Genomic DNA, 16,617 nt, shown 5'->3' on the forward strand with positions numbered 1-16,617 from the left:
TAATCACTCCTCTATGTGATAAGCTGCCTTTTTCAGGTGGCCTGAAGCCTGCGGAATGGATGCTTCAGCAGCATGGTGGATCATTTGGGTAATACAATTCACCCATTGCTGGATGTCGTCACTGTAAGATGGCTGTAATTTGTCCAGTCTACACCATGAAGCATCCATTGTGGCAGAATTCTTTTGGACATCATTCTGTCTGCCAGGTGATTCCAGACAGGCACGTGGTCACTTAAAGACAAGTCATCAACCACTTCCCTCTGAGTTGTGAGTGCAAGGACTGGAGAGCAGAGAGATCGATTACAGTGAACGACCCTACAGCAGTGCTGAAATACAAGTTCTGCCCCATGTTCAACAAACATGCATGGAGGACAAGAGAAGGCTCTCAACTGCTCTACCCCTGGGGTAGGTGGCTGCAGAGCCTCAAAGCAAAGGATGAAGGGATGGGGGAGATGAGTAAGGTGCTCACAGACACTTCGTCTAGCACCTCATGTGGGGGCCGGTTAAGTGAAGATATCGTCAACTGATGGCGCACACATAGTGGTACAGTGACTGCTTGCAGGCTGGTAGTTAGGGAAAGAAGCTAGGACTGGTAGGCACTGTTGATGAAAAAAAGCCACTACTCCTATAGTTTTCTCCCCATGATGTGGTCGTCGTCCTGGGGAATGTAGCCACGTAACTCAGAAGTGTCAGAGAACTTAAAATGTCTCTCTTGGAAACAGAAACACATTACTGTACCTCGAGTTCCTTCACATGGTGTCCTGAATCTGCTGATGTTCCACTGCAGTATGAAAGCCAAGGGAAAATGCTGATGTAATTGGCTCTTGGGGCTACCAACAGATACTGCAATCTCCAACTGCTATGTCACTGGCAGTGGTGGAAATGAAAAAACAGAAGTTGACATGAAGTGTTCTGGGTCAAATCTGATGTGTGACGAAACCGAATGACTGACATTTTTTATTATGCCACTTACATACAGTTACCATTGCTACCAAAGTGGTTATCGGCAAGTGGGATGTGTATCTTTTTCCTTTTGATTCTTGCTCTAAGGGGGATAGGCAAGCTGCTAGCTTGTTGATGTACAGAACATCTAATAATAAATCAGTACTTAAATATACAGCAATAAAACTTGCGTTGTCTTTACAATGTGCAGCCGATATTTGTTGTACTGTTTCTATCAATATATTAGTACTTTTTTCAATATATTGAGGGCCAATGATTGTTTTTAATACTGATACATCAGTTTCCTGATATTTTTTAAAAATATCAATAGTCCTAACAGCCAACACTAACACTGTGGTGGGTAGTTGGGTTAGCAATACAGGTTTACAGCTGCATCAACAGGTGCAGGTAGAGGTGCCAACACTAGTTTTCTGCACAGGCTGCTTCAACAGTGACACAAACAACTGCATGAAAGAGGGCAGCTGAGAGGCTTGAAATATCTCTTCTGCATTGTACGAGAGTCATTGTATCACTCAAATCTCCTGGATTTTCTTCGCTTCGGTGAAGGCAGCACTATCTTTGCTATGAACTGGATGGGCTTGGTAACAATTGACACACTTGAGTGGGGCATACACTGAATGCCCAACAGTGGGCAATAGAACAGAATCATCCACATGTAGCCTGCCCATTGCATCCCGTGATAGTATGAGCAAAGTGTACATACTGAAAGAAGCACATTGTGTTAGGTACACAAGACCTAACTCTAAATGGGAGAAAGCCAGCTGCAACATATTCAGGAAACTGGTAAACTGAATGTCAGAATAAAGGATGCCTATTTCTGGACATCAACATCAACCCTTTTCGTAACATTTTGCACTACATATGATGTCCTGGTCCATTAAAGCTGCTGTTCAACAATTTAAACCAGCGTGGAGCTCAATTTTATAGCATATTCTCCACATAATTTAGTATTCAATAACTTTTTTACCCTGGTTAGTCTGCAGTCTCTCTACCAGGAGTGTGTCATTAAGAACTCTCCTGATGGATTTAATGTGCCCTGCAAGTCTCTCTTCGAGTTTTATTGACGTAGAGAGGTGACAAATTTTCAAATGAACCTTTTACATGCTTTGTAATGTTAAATACATTACTGACTGCAGGATGTGGTCTGTTACTAAGACAGGATGCATTCAAAGGCACAGACACCTTAGGTGGACAAACCACCCAATATCTCTTTCATGTTTGGGTGTTAATATTGCCCAACGAACTACCCAAACTGCTGAGAGTGGGAGAAAGAGATTTAGGCTTTGTGTAAGTCCCATGAGCAGCCAGACAGGGACCTGCTTGCCTGGACAAGCCTTATACACAACTGAATGGCAGGTTGCCCAGCAGTTGCCCACTAATGACTGCTCCACAACAACCATGCAGGTCATCAGTGTGCGGCACACCTTGAAACTGAAGATTTTCCTATAGGGATTTGTACCATTCTCATAATTCAGGCAGTGAAGCCACGATCCCCATGACAGGCAGCACTCAACAGTGCCCTGCAGAGGAAAAACGAGTTCACTGAGCCCGTACGGTACCCAGTAAACAAATACAGATCTCCCTGAGGGATAGAATACATTAAAAGTTTGGTGGGTGATCAATTGCAACTTTGGGAGAAGTAGGATTTTTCATTTCAGTACACAATGAAGACTAGTTTAAGTACTGGTGGGGCATGCATTTCTTCAGCTTGTTGAGATGTATCTTCTTGCATTATTGACCGACTATCCACAGGTTATAGAGAATGGCTCTAAATTTGAAGACAATGCCAGGTCCATAGAGATAAGATATAGGCAATATAGTGAATGCCTTGGGCAGGAACAGAACAAAATGTATAATATCAACTGCTGTCGCAGATTATTTCAGAAGTGACTGTGTGACAACAGTAAATTAAGATTTCTGAAAAAGCATAAAAAGCAGCTAGAATGAATAGCATTATGCAAATGAAATTTAGAGATCCCCACATGCAACAATGTTTAATTTGATTTCTGTAACATCAGAAAAAAATACTACAAAAAAACAGAAAACAGAAAGAGTCCAAATTTGGCAGACAGCCACTTTCTGGGTTACATAACTAGGGACTTCTACATGATCGTGAGAGTTATGGGGGGGAGGGGGGGGTCCTTGAGATATTTTACTCACTAGAACAGACAACTCTAGGAGGACAAAATTAACAGTTTCACAGATACTTGAAAACTGCTGAGTCTACAAAGTACTTGGTGAGAATTCAAGCAGTGATTCAGAACCTGTTCAGCCCAAGACTGTACGGAAAGATATGGAACACTAAAGAGATTGCACAATCTGTCAGAATATGTGAATATGGCTTGGATATGGAAAATTACAGGAGAAGAATGAGTGATGTCACAGACTACTGCTGGTGATTGTTTATGATGCTTTAGATACTGTGAGTGATGGCATTTTCAGGTAGCCTCATTGTGTGTTTGATACAAATTTTCCCTGGGACCGTATAGGCAGAGAAATTGTCTTTTAATAGTACATTCATATGATCACCATGCACACCATGTGAAAACCACACACACACACACACACACACACACACACACACACACACACACACACACACACACACAAAAAGATTACATACATATTTTATCATCCAGGGTTATACTTTATTAAGAATGGTGTTCCACTGTGGTCGTTTGGTAAATATGGTTAGACTATTAGGAACATGGAAGAGTATGACACAGGAAATCTAATTATGGACCAGGTTTTGAAAGATGTTCTTGTCTAAAGCTTTGACACTGCACAAAATTATTGAGGCTTTCAGAGCCACTTGCTGATGTATTGCATTTTGACTGTTGTCTCGAGATCTTCAGCCAGTGTCTGTTTAATGATTTTTCTGACATTTCACCAGTGCAAGTGGCTGGCATTGTTTAAAGGTTCACATCTGTCACAGAGGGTGAATGTTTGACAATGCCAGCCACTTATGCTGGTGAACTGTCAGAAGAATCATTAAACAAACGTCGGCAACGATCCCAAAACAGAAGCAAACAGATAATAGATCTTTGATATTGACTTTCACGTGCTGGGAGATGAATTGCTGAGCATGTATTTGGCAATGCTGTAAGGGATAAACTTTATGCAAGGGAGAAATGAAAGCTATTGTAAATGAGATAATGATAACAGTTGGTGCATTTCATAGGATGGAGAGATTCGCAGAGGCAACCTAGATTAACATTTGGGTTGCTGAGACATAGCAGATCTCATGAAATTTGTAGCAGAGGTGCTGAAGACACAGAAGGAATGAGAAGAGCATATCATACCTATGACATAACATACCTGTCACTGTTTCCCCAAAATGAGAATATATTGGTGATCTGGAAATTGATTCAAGACGTTTGAGCTGTCTGGATGTTGCTACATAAAAACGCTGAAAAAAAAAAAAATAAATAAAATCTTGTTCTGAAATCAGTAACCAATATTTACGAATCAAGAAACAATTTTAAAATAACTTACCTGTATAAAATAGTATAAAATTCCAATTGGTATAATAACTACCATAAATATTGGCGTACTATAGCTGATAACAACTATGGTTGCCAGTACCTGAAATGCAAAGGCAAATGTTTTGAAATATAAAAATATACAAAATAATGTGTGTCAGCACTGAACATAAATCAAAGTAATAAAAATATGAATGTGTAGTTCAATTATTAATCTGTTAATTACACACAATTTGCAAGTTGTGATAACATTTACTATAATACTAAGCTTGCGTATTTCTCTGAAGGATGTATTTCAATTTTTGTATTTCCTTGTTTTATACACTCTTAAAGAATGAAGAAAGATTAACATTAAAACATTGATTTCTGTTACTTTTCTCAGCCCATAAACTGGGTACCTGGGGAGTTTTCATTTTTCTCAGTCAGTTATAAACTCTTGACTTCTTTAGAAGAAAGTAATATAATACATTAGTAAATAATAATAATAATAATAATAATAATAATAATAATAATAATATTTATTTAGCACATTCACAACAGAGGATAATTTCACTGAAGCAAACTATGACTGGACATACTCACAAGGAACCACATTTTGGAGCAATGAAAAATCATCAAATATTTGAAAATGCAACACACAGCCTCCTTTTTAAAGCTGTACCACAATTTAACTGCTGTGAAAGTGAAGACCCATGTTTAAGCTTAAAGATCCAATACATTAACTAATAGTAAATATTTCTTACATTTCACATACAAGTGCTGGTAACTATGCACTAATGCCAGTTACAGAATGGCAGAGATTGTTTGAGCTACAGACTAAACGAATTTTGGACAATTCAGCATTTTAACAATTCACACATCAGCTGTTGCTTTGCCACTGTAATTATTAGTAAACACCGTACAAAACAGTGGCTTCTTCTTCTAAGCATCAGCTTACAGTTTTTGTGTGAGTACCATTACACAGTGTAAACTAACAAAACATTCTTTATTGGCATGTGCCCAGCCCCTTATCCTACAACATGGGTTCCATGAATTGTCACATAATTCAGCCCATAACAGAATTTTTCGAATTACTGTGACTACTTTACGCCAAAGAAGCATCACATTCTCTAACTCATCTGCACACAGTTAACTACCACAAATTTATTCACACAGGGACAGAAGCCACAGTTAATACATTTCACAAACAAATCATAGGAACACAATTTGTTTCTGTTAACTATTCATTCTGCATACCACTAATCAAAGTTACAATAATGAGTGAGTTACAGCATAGATCAGTTTCCTTGAAATCTTGTAAAATACAACTGGCATGGAAAATATTTACAATGAAGAACTGAACTTTGTTAATGAATGCAATGATTCTCATTTGCTACAGAGCCTGTTTCGTACCATTTTGCCATCAACTTTTACATTGCAGACTTCATGAGATATTTTGTCAAAAAACCCTTTCAGTCTTAATTACGGTCTGGTGGAAATTGTTCCACATGTAATTTCCAGGAATAAAGCTGTGCATAACATTAGACACTGAACATACACTGTTTTAATGTGGGCACCATTTTGTTGCATTCTACTGGTCACTAAATATGTCTACTGCTCTCGGTCATTCAAACGTAATGACATTTCTTTTTGATTAACAATGGCCAATTTTAATTCAGACTTATAAATATTTTCTAGGGCAGTTTCACTATAACCACCCTGTATAAAATACTGTCTCTATACTATTTGTCATGGTTTCCTTGCACCTTAACTGTAAAATTGACAAGTTTCACATCACAATGATTCGCAGGACATGCAGTAACATACACTGGAGTTGCTTTTGAGCAGAAAACAAAAAAGGAGTAGGAAATATCTGGAAAAGGTAGAGAGATAAATGTGGTTATTATGCAATAAACTTACAAAACAATGAGTAAAAGTAAAAAGAATTCAAAAAATTGTGGGAATCGTATTTTGATTTTATTCCACTTATTACTGAAGGAACTGCTACTGCATTAAATTCATGTGGAAGACATCATACCTGTTAACTAACAAACATGGCCTCACTTTTCTGCAGCTCTTTTTATTTTTTAAATGTCACATTTGCTTTTAGTTGTAAAATTTTCATTGCACTACTGCAATTTCGACATTTGAGAAGTTTTCAGATATTATACTGACATTATATTACAGCAAAGAAATGGGTTAAAAATAGTATTTTTGTAGGTCTCTGCCATTTTTGATGATGATATCGTCAATGATTACTATCGATGAGACGTTGGGAAATTGTCTCATTTGGACAGAGGTAACAACCGACTACAACCTACCTGTAACTAAAGTATCTCCTCCTGTTGTTGGTAACACCCATGGACTAAGTTAACATCAAGAGAGGTACAGTCCTACAAGAATGTTATTTTTTACTTATTTCTAAATTTAATTACAACAGCAACTGTTAAGGCTGAAAATGGCACAAAATTCAAAATTGCAGTAGCACAATAAAACTTTTATCATTAAAAGATTTAACATGACATTAGTTCAAAAATTTATAAACTTTGTGGGCCAATATTACAAGAAATTGTAAGTTATGTTTGTTTTGTTACTATCATCATACTTATTTTTATGACAAACACACTAATAGATATTATGTAATTTGAATAGGAGAGGGTGGGGGAGAAACCACAGGAGTGGTGGGGGGATGGGGGAGGGGAGGGGAGAAACCACAGGAGAGGTGGGGGGATGGGGGAGGGGAGGGGGGATGGGGGAGGGGAGGGGAGAAACCACAGGAGAGGTGGTGGGGGGGGAAAAACCACAGGAGAGGTGGTGGGGGGGGGAAAACCACAGGAGAGGTGGTGGGGGGGGAAAAACCACAGGAGAGGTGGTGGGGGGGGAAAAACCACAGGAGAGGTGGTGGGGGGGGGAAAAAACCACAGGAGACGTGGTGGGGGGGGAAAAACCACAGGAGAGGTGGTGGGGGGGGAAAAACCACAGGAGAGGTGGTGGGGGGGGAAAAACCACAGGAGAGGTGGTGGGGGGGGGGAAAAACCACAGGAGAGGTGGTGGGGTGGGGGAAACACCACAGCAGAGGTGGAGGGGTGGGGGTGGGGGAAACACCACAGCAGAGGTGGAGGGGTGGGGGTGGGGGAAACACCACAGCAGAGGTGGAGGGGTGGGGGTGGGGGGGAAAACACCACAGGAGGGGTGGGGGGGGGGAAACACCACAGGAGGGGTGGGGGGGGAAACACCACAGGAGGGGTGGGGGTGGGGGGAAACACCACAGGAGGGGTGGGGGTGGGGGGAAACACCACAGGAGGGGTGGGGGTGGGGGGAAACACCACAGGAGGGGTGGGGGTGGGGGGAAACACCACAGGAGAGGTAGAGGGGTGGGGGGGGGGAAACACCACAGGAGAGGTAGAGGGGGGGGGGGGGAAACACCACAGGAGAGGTAGAGGGGGGGGGGGGAAACACCACAGGAGAGGTGGAGGGGTGGGGGGGGGGAAACGCCACAGGAGAGGTGGAGGGGTGGGGGGGGGGGAAACGCCACAGGAGATGTGGAGGGGTGGGGGGGGGGGAAACGCCACAGGAGATGTGGAGGGGTGGGGGGGGGGGAAAACACCACAGGAGATGTGGAGGGGTGGGGGGGGAAAACACCACAGGAGAGGTGGAGGGGTGGGGGGGGGGGGAAAACACCACAGGAGAGGTGGAGGGGTGGGAGGGGGGGAATCACCACAGGAGAGGTGGAGGGGTGGAGGGGTGGGAGGGGGGAATCACCACAGGAGAGGTGGAGGGGTGGGAGGGGTGGGAGGGGGGAATCACCACAGGAGAGGTGGAGGGGTGGGAGGGGGGGAATCACCACAGGAGAGGTGGAGGGGTGGGGGGGGGAAACGCCACAGGAGAGGTGGAGGGGTGGGGGGGGGGAAACGCCACAGGAGATGTGGAGGGGTGGGGGGGGGGGAAACGCCACAGGAGATGTGGAGGGGTGGGGGGGGGGGGGAACACCACAGGAGATGTGGAGGGGTGGGGGGGGGAAAACACCACAGGAGAGGTGGAGGGGTGGGGGGGGGAAAACACCACAGGAGAGGTGGAGGGGTGGGGGGGGGAAAACACCACAGGAGAGGTGGAGGGGTGGGAGGGGGGGAATCACCACAGGAGAGGTGGAGGGGTGGGAGGGGGGAATCACCACAGGAGAGGTGGAGGGGTGGGAGGGGGGGAATCACCACAGGAGAGGTGGAGGGGTGGGAGGGGGGGAATCACCACAGGAGAGGTGGAGGGGTGGGGTGGGGAAATCACCACAGGAGAGGTGGAGGGGTGGGGGGGGGAAATCACCACAGGAGAGGTGGAGGGGTGGGGGGGGGAAATCACCACAGGAGAGGTGGAGGGGTGGGGGGGGGGAAATCACCACAGGAGAGGTGGAGGGGTGGGGGGGAATCACCACAGGAGAGGTGGAGGGGTGGGGGGGAATCACCACAGGAGAGGTGGAGGGGTGGGGGGGAATCACCACAGGAGAGGTGGAGGGGTGGGGGGGGAATCACCACAGGAGAGGTGGAGGGGTGGGGGGGGAATCACCATAGGAGAAGTGGAGGGGTGGGGGGGGGAATCACCACACGAGAGGTGGAGGGGTGGGGGGGGGAATCACCACACGAGAGGTGGAGGGGTGGGGGGGGAATCACCACACGAGAGGTGGAGGGGTGGGGGGGGAATCACCACACGAGAGGTGGAGGGGTGGGGGGGGGGGAATCACCACAGGAGAGGTGGAGGGGTGGGGGGGGGGGAATCACCACAGGAGAGGTGGAGGGGTGGGGGGGGGAATCACCACAGGAGAGGTGGAGGGGTGGGGGGGGGGGAACACCACAGGAGAGGTGGAGGGGTGGGGGGGGGAACACCACAGGAGAGGTGGAGGGGTGGGGGGGGGGAATCACCATAGGAGAAGTGGAGGGGTGGGGGGGGGAATCACCACACGAGAGGTGGAGGGGTGGGGGGGGGGGAATCACCACACGAGAGGTGGAGGGGTGGGGGGGGAATCACCACACGAGAGGTGGAGGGGTGGGGGGGAATCACCACACGAGAGGTGGAGGGGTGGGGGGGGGGAATCACCACAGGAGAGGTGGAGGGGTGGGGGGGGGAATCACCACAGGAGAGGTGGAGGGGTGGGGGGGGGAATCACCACAGGAGAGGTGGAGGGGTGGGGGGGGGAACACCACAGGAGAGGTGGAGGGGTGGGGGGGGGAACACCACAGGAGAGGTGGAGGGGTGGGGGGGGGGGAACACCACAGGAGAGGTGGAGGGGTGGGGGGGGGAACACCACAGGAGAGGTGGAGGGGTGGGGGGGGAACACCACAGGAGAGGTGGAGGGGTGGGGGGAGGAACACCACAGGAGAGGTGGAGGGGTGGGGGGAGGAACACCACAGGAGAGGTGGAGGGGTGGGGGGGAGGAACACCACAGGAGAGGTGGAGGGGTGGGGAGGAACACCACAGGAGAGGTGGAGGGGTGGGGGGTGGGGAACCACAGGAGAGGTGGTGGTGGGGGGAAACAGTAGAGGAAACAAAAAAAGGGAAAGGAAACAAAAAGAGAGAAAGGAAACACAAAAAGAGAGAAAAGAAAGCAAAAAAAAAAAGAGAAAGGAAAGCAAAAAAAAAAGAGAAAGGAAAGCAAAAAAAAAGAGAAAGGAAAGCAAAAAAGAGAAAGGAAAGCAAAAAAAAAGAGAAAGGAAAGCAAAAAGAAAAAAAAGAGAAAGGAAAGCAAAAAAAAAAAAAAGAGAGAAAGGAAAGCAAAAAAAAAAAAAAAAAGAGAGAAAGGAAAGCAAAAAAAAAAAAAAAAGAGAAAGGAAAGCAAAAAAAAAAAGAGAAAGGAAAGCAAAAAAAAAAAGAGAAAGGAAAGCAACAAAAAAAGAAAGGAAAGCAACAAAAAAAGAGAAAGGAAAGCAACAAAAAAAGAGAAAGGAAAGCAACAAAAAAAGAGAAAGGAAAGCAACAAAAAAAGAGAAAGGAAAGCAACAAAAAAAGAGAAAAGAAAGCAACAAAAAAAGAGAAAGGAAAGCAACAAAAAAAGAGAAAGGAAAGCAACAAAAAAAGAGAAAGGAAAGCAACAAAAAAAGAGAAAGGAAAGCAACAAAAAAGAGAAAGGAAAGCAACAAAAAAAGAGAAAGGAAAGCAACAAAAAAAGAGAAAGGAAAGCAACAAAAAAAGAGAAAGGAAAGCAACAAAAAAAGAGAAAGGAAAGCAACAAAAAAAGAGAAAGGAAAGCAACAAAAAAAGAGAAAGGAAAGCAACAAAAAAAGAGAAAGGAAAGCAAAAAAAGAGAAAGGAAAGCAAAAAAAGAGAAAGGAAAGCAAAAAAGAGAAAGGAAAGCAAAAAAGAGAAAGGAAAGCAAAAAAGAGAAAGGAAAGCAAAAAAGGGAAAGGATAAAAAGAGAAAGGATAAAAAGAAAGGGAAAAAAGAAAGGGAAAAAAGAAAGGAAAAAAAGAAAGGTTATGACTGAATGATATCAGCTGCATCAGGACTTCATGCGGAATCAGTGCCGGTGAGTGACATCCACACATTTGTGACAAAAACTGTGTGCAGGTGGCGCAGTGGTTAATCGAATTGCCTAGTAAGCAGGAGATCCCTCATTCCAGTCCTGGTCCAGCACACATTTTCACTCAGCACTGCCAATTCCATACAAAGTCTCGATGAAACTGATATCATCAACTCCTCTCCTTTCCTTTCTCCCCTCCCCCCTCCTCCCCCCAATTTACACAATATGTATCACAGTTGCATATCCAGCACGGTCTCTGCTGTATGCATTTACACAGATAGTTGAAGTACTTCCATCTACAGTAGTACTACAGAAATTACATTTCAAGAGTCATTTATTCATACATTTGCTATTAATAAAACTTATTTTATTGCTAATACAGAATAGGCAGAACACATTAATATCCCATTTGTTATGCACAACAAACTTACTGCAATTAACTACAAAGTAAGAAACAAAGGTATAGATTACAATTTACAATATTTGCAATGGTAAAACCAATCTGTTGATATCATCTTATAATAGGTGTTTGTCATACATGACATAAGCTTTAAATTTTCTTGTGATTCGGTCTTTCCTGACATTAGTAACAAAGCAGGTTTCTACCGCGTGGTTATCAATATTTTTCCCTTTTTAAAAAGAAATGGGGCAAAAAAAAATCAGGTGGGGGTCATCAGAGTCTGCTATCTTCTATGCACTTCAGAAGATATTTAGCAGGGTATCTGAGCTTATTGTATTTTAGCACATTACTCACCACTCCACATCATTTTTCATATAACAAACAACATTTACTTAGCACCAAGCATTTCATTTAGCTGCAACGAACACTAACACAATTCACATACACATTTACATTAACTAACACTGAAGCAATAATGTAAGGAAAAAAGTGTATTTTATTTTGATTCTGTTTTTGAAAACTCATAGACACATATTTCTATCTACTGCTTTCAAAATGATCCCATTAATTTGTAACTTACCGAAAACTTTAAAATTTCTGATTACAGATGGGGGCAAAAAAGAAAAAAATTACCTCAAACAAGCAATAGAGACAATCAGAAATCAGCTGGGGCATCGTAGTGTCCAAGACATCAACATCTTTTGAGAAGCGGCTCATTATTCGACCAATGGGTGTTGTATCAAAGAACATGAGTGGTGCACGCATAACCCCGTACAACATCGCTGCATGCATTGTTCTGGCTGCATGCCATAAGCCCAGCAGTGGCAGCAGATCAGTTAAGTAGGAGACAAGAGCTGCAAGGAAAAACTATCTCCAGCATTCATAGAATAAATTTATGTCCCCAGAAATTTCTACACACAAAAAAAATATGTATATGATCAGCAACAATATATCACTACCCCTTTCAAAAACCATGGAAGATACAGTGATTGCTAGAGCTTTAATACAAGGTTTTTATCACCTGCAACATTAATACCATGGGTAACATGAATGCCAACACAATCCAACACATTTTTTTAAGACTGCACAATCTATGCCTCTACCAGGAGAAAAGAAGACTTTTTCATTGTCGACAAGACAGCAATACATGTAACTTAAATTTTAATGGAACCTATATTTAATTTTCTGCTGTAGTTGTTTTCAGTTTTTGCTCTTGCATATAGAAGTGCCAAACAGAGGTTTCTAAGTAACGTAAATAGTAAATTCAAAAATGGAAGGCCAAAATACTTGATGGTACATGAAAAGTTAGATGATAATCTCTGGGTCTACAGTGATGAACCAAAGCATTATGATCACTGCCCACCATGGCAATGCCACATGGTGGCAATGCGGGAACGTGACATACTTAAGGAAAGTCTATAAGCAGAGCAGACGCAGATGAGGAATCATTGTAGTAATGATACGGGCTGCAAATGGTGAAATCTTCCGACATAAGCAACGTTGACAAAGGGCAATGTTTTTGAAAACACCATTCAGTGCACATTCTGGAACTTTGTGCCACTACAGATGACCCCTGTGTGGTGTCACACTGATGCAACAACACTGTCAGTTACAACTGCAGTGAACATGGGATCATGGATCAATGGAAATGTGTCAGCTGGGTATATGAATCACGTTTCTGGCCACACCAGGTCGATGGTCGACGACACAAACGCGTGGATCCAGGTGCACAGTGCCTTGAAACGTGCACCATGCCACGTGCGCAGACTTGTGGAAGCAGTATTTCTCTTCGACTTGCATGGGACCTGTCATAGTAATCAAAGACGACATGCCACCATCTGCATCCCTTCATGCTTGATGTCTTCCCTGATGGCGAAGTGATGTTTCGGCAGTATAATTATATGTGTCTCTAAGCAAGAATTGTGCTGCAGTGGTTTGAAGACCAGATAGTGGACTCACACTGAAGTCTTGTCCACCAAATTTGTTTGATGTTAATTCACTGGAACCCATCAGAGTCTCTACCCGGTGCCATTATCACATACACAAATCAGCGGAGTGATATTTACACAAATTACATGACCTCTGCATACACATCTAATGCCACATATCTTCATAAGCCAACCAATAGACTTTTGGAACTATGATATGCAGAATCAGTGATGTATTTCATTCCAAAGTTGGATTACGCAGGTGGTCATAATGTTTTGGCTCATGAGTGAAGAAAACCAACGTCCATTCTGAATATTCAAAAGCAATAATAAAGTGGTAGAGTTAGACACTGACAAACACATACACAAACACTAGTTAGCATGACGACAGGAAATGAATATTTACGCCTGACTATACAATACATGTGAAAGATTCATGAAGACCCACATGATGTTCTTCACTATCAAATGCATTATTAACATGAATAGGACTTAGGCAAGGAGGTGTAGTGATAATGACAATGTATTTTAATTCTGTGTAAGTTATGTTTGCATAACTGTCTACCAATTCTGGTTCAGGCTTTCTGTGGCTCTCCTACAATAATTCAGACTATCTTCTTTCCTTAACACCTTCAATGCCGTGTGCATCATATTTGATGCACATTGGTTTTTCCGTTTTCGCCATGTGCATCATATTCGATCATGCGAGGGTTCACGAGTATTTACCTGTGTTGCATACAGGATCACACCAGCACTGAAATCAAATGGGTGTCACATTATACCAGCCAGTGGTAAAAGTATTGTGATTTTGGTTTTGTAGTGGCAGTAATGGATGACAGGCAATTGTTACCTGTTTACGGTGCAGCGGCAGTACATGTTGATTGCTGGCACTGACATTTTGTTTGGATACATGGTGTTTGTAGTGCGTGTTTTCAGAAATATTTTGTGGATGTTCTATGAAAAATAGGTTCACAAGAAGAGATAATTGGAAAATGGTTGGAGGAATCGAGTTTATCTGATGAATCACTGTTTGGAAGCGGTAGTGACTCTGACCTAGATTACTGTGCTCATTCCTTGAGTCAGAGTAGTAATGAAGATGAATTAATTCATTGGAAGAAATAAAAGGTACATGAACAAGTTACAAATAATATGTCTACAAATGGGGAAAACAAAGTTTCATCTTCCACTGATGAAGACAGTGAAAGTGAGCTGTCATCTGAAGAGATCTCTTGTGCTGATGGGCTCCCTACTTCATGAATGAAGTAGTCTGACGTACACAGAAACCTAAACAATTTTTTTTTTCTGGTAACTGGAGTAAGCAATGCACTTTAGGACAATCTACCTGAAGATATTGCAGAACAACCACCACCACCACCACCACCACCACCACCACCACCACCACCATCCAGACTGACACTATGGAGTGATATAAGCATTGATGATCTGAGGAACTTTATGGGGTTTATATTGTGAATGGATCTTGATCAGAAGCCAAGAATGGAGGATTATTGGTGCCAATCCATTTTATAAAACCCGAGTGTTTTCTATTACGTCCCAAAATATATTTCATTTGTACCTCAGCTGCATACATTTTTGTGACAATGGAAACATAGATGGACATGACAAGATGTTCAAAATTAGGAAGCTTGTGAATCATCTGGACACAAATTCCAGGACCTTTAGCTTTCATTCCAGGTGAAGCTGTCTGTATCAATGAAACAATTGTTCCATTTCATGGAAGGTTACAATTCTGTCAGTACAGTTCCTAGAAAATTGTTTCAAATATGGAGTGAAATTATACAAAGTGTTTGCTGTAAGTGGATATACTTGGAAGATACTTGGAATGTTAAAATGTATTGTGGAAAAGTCATTAATGCTATAGACGTAACAACAGCAACTGTTTTAGAGTTGATGGAGTCGCTTTTGAATTCTGGAAGGACACTCGATGTAGATAACTTTTACACCAAAAACCATCAGTGGGGAACACTCCATGAAAATAGAAGGGCAAATCTGAAAACTATCATCACAAAAAAATTTGAATGGGGAAATGGCCGTTGTGGAAAGCAACTCTAAGGTTTTTGTGCGACAAGAGAGACGTCATTTTTTTGACAACCAAGCACAAACCTGAGCTTGTGGCAATAAAAACAAGGAGAGGTGAAGTGAAAAAACCTAACACAATTGAGGATTACAACACAGCCAAACTCTTCATTGATCTTTCAGATCAAAAGAAAACCTATGGCTCATGCTTGGGGAATTCAGTGAAGTGGTACTGCAAAGTGGCCTTTGAATTACTGTTCAATAATATTCTTGTAAATGCTCATACTTTGTACATTCAAATTACAAAACAAAACATGAGTGTCTTTGCTTTCTGCAAGACTATTGCAAATGCATTACTCGGGATTGATGATGATCAGGAGACATCAATGAATGGCAATCACAAACAGGTTGAAACTCCAATGAGATAAAGTTGTAACAGCTGTTACCACAAACTCTCCAAAGCAGGTGGGCAAAAGCATGCTATGAAACATAGCAAGCAGGTGTCACTGAAATGCCAAATTTGTCCTCAGAGTTTCACGTGCATGGACTGTATTTTTGCACTGCAAAAATATGTAAAAATGTGAGGTTTTTAATTTTATAATTAAATCAATTATGTAACAGCTAGTTGGAGCTTTCACTTCTTCTTCAGGTATATGAGTGTGTAACAGGAGTGATGCACATGGCCATACAAAGCTGCTAGTTGCATCATAAGTTTAAAATGGGCCATGTGCACCATATTTGATCACACCATATTTATCAGGTTAAAACCAATTTTTTACTACTTCATGCATGATCAGATATACTAACTTTAATGTTTTAAAATAATGTGTAAAAAAAAGTAATGGCCAAAATGTTGCCAGCAGTGTTAATACAATAAAATGCTTCTTCAGAAAGTAGAAACTAATCTGCAAAAAATGAGAAATAAGAATGTTGTGTTAAGTGAACAGCAGAAACTAGGTAATACATATTTAAGGAGAGATGTGCTTGTAACACATACTCTCCGGTTATCAAGAAGTGTGCCTACAATATTATAGAAGAAGTAGTAAAATTTTATGTAGTACGTACGAAAGCTTTAATGTTTCAAAATTTTTTGTTAGCAACTAGTATAGGAATTTCAGGACCTTTAGCTATGAATCTAATCTCAAAACATCTGAAAATTTAGCTGTGTGTGTACTCTACACTGTGAGAAATGTATGGGCCAAATATCAAGGCATTGTATCACAGATGTCCAGAGAAAAAGGTACACGACTGCCAGGAAAATATAATTTCTGCTTCTCAGAATGCTCCAGAACTGTACTCTTGGATTATATTCGTTCTCAAGAT

The 16,617-nt window shown here is 42.4% G+C and overlaps 1 protein-coding gene across 1 annotated transcript in view; it reads right to left on the reverse strand.

Annotated features, from left to right (window-relative positions):
• LOC124802918 (multidrug resistance-associated protein 1-like) overlaps positions 1 to 16,617 on the reverse strand; it is a 370,137-nt gene that overhangs the window by 38,058 nt on the left and 315,462 nt on the right. The window contains 3 exon segments of the mRNA XM_047263989.1: positions 4,282 to 4,372; positions 4,459 to 4,548; positions 11,963 to 12,183. Of these exon segments, the coding sequence (XP_047119945.1) occupies positions 4,282 to 4,372; positions 4,459 to 4,548; positions 11,963 to 12,183 (402 nt within the window).

Source organism: Schistocerca piceifrons, chromosome 6 (genome assembly GCF_021461385.2).
Source record: "Schistocerca piceifrons isolate TAMUIC-IGC-003096 chromosome 6, iqSchPice1.1, whole genome shotgun sequence".
Classification (NCBI taxonomy): domain Eukaryota; kingdom Metazoa; phylum Arthropoda; class Insecta; order Orthoptera; family Acrididae; genus Schistocerca; species Schistocerca piceifrons.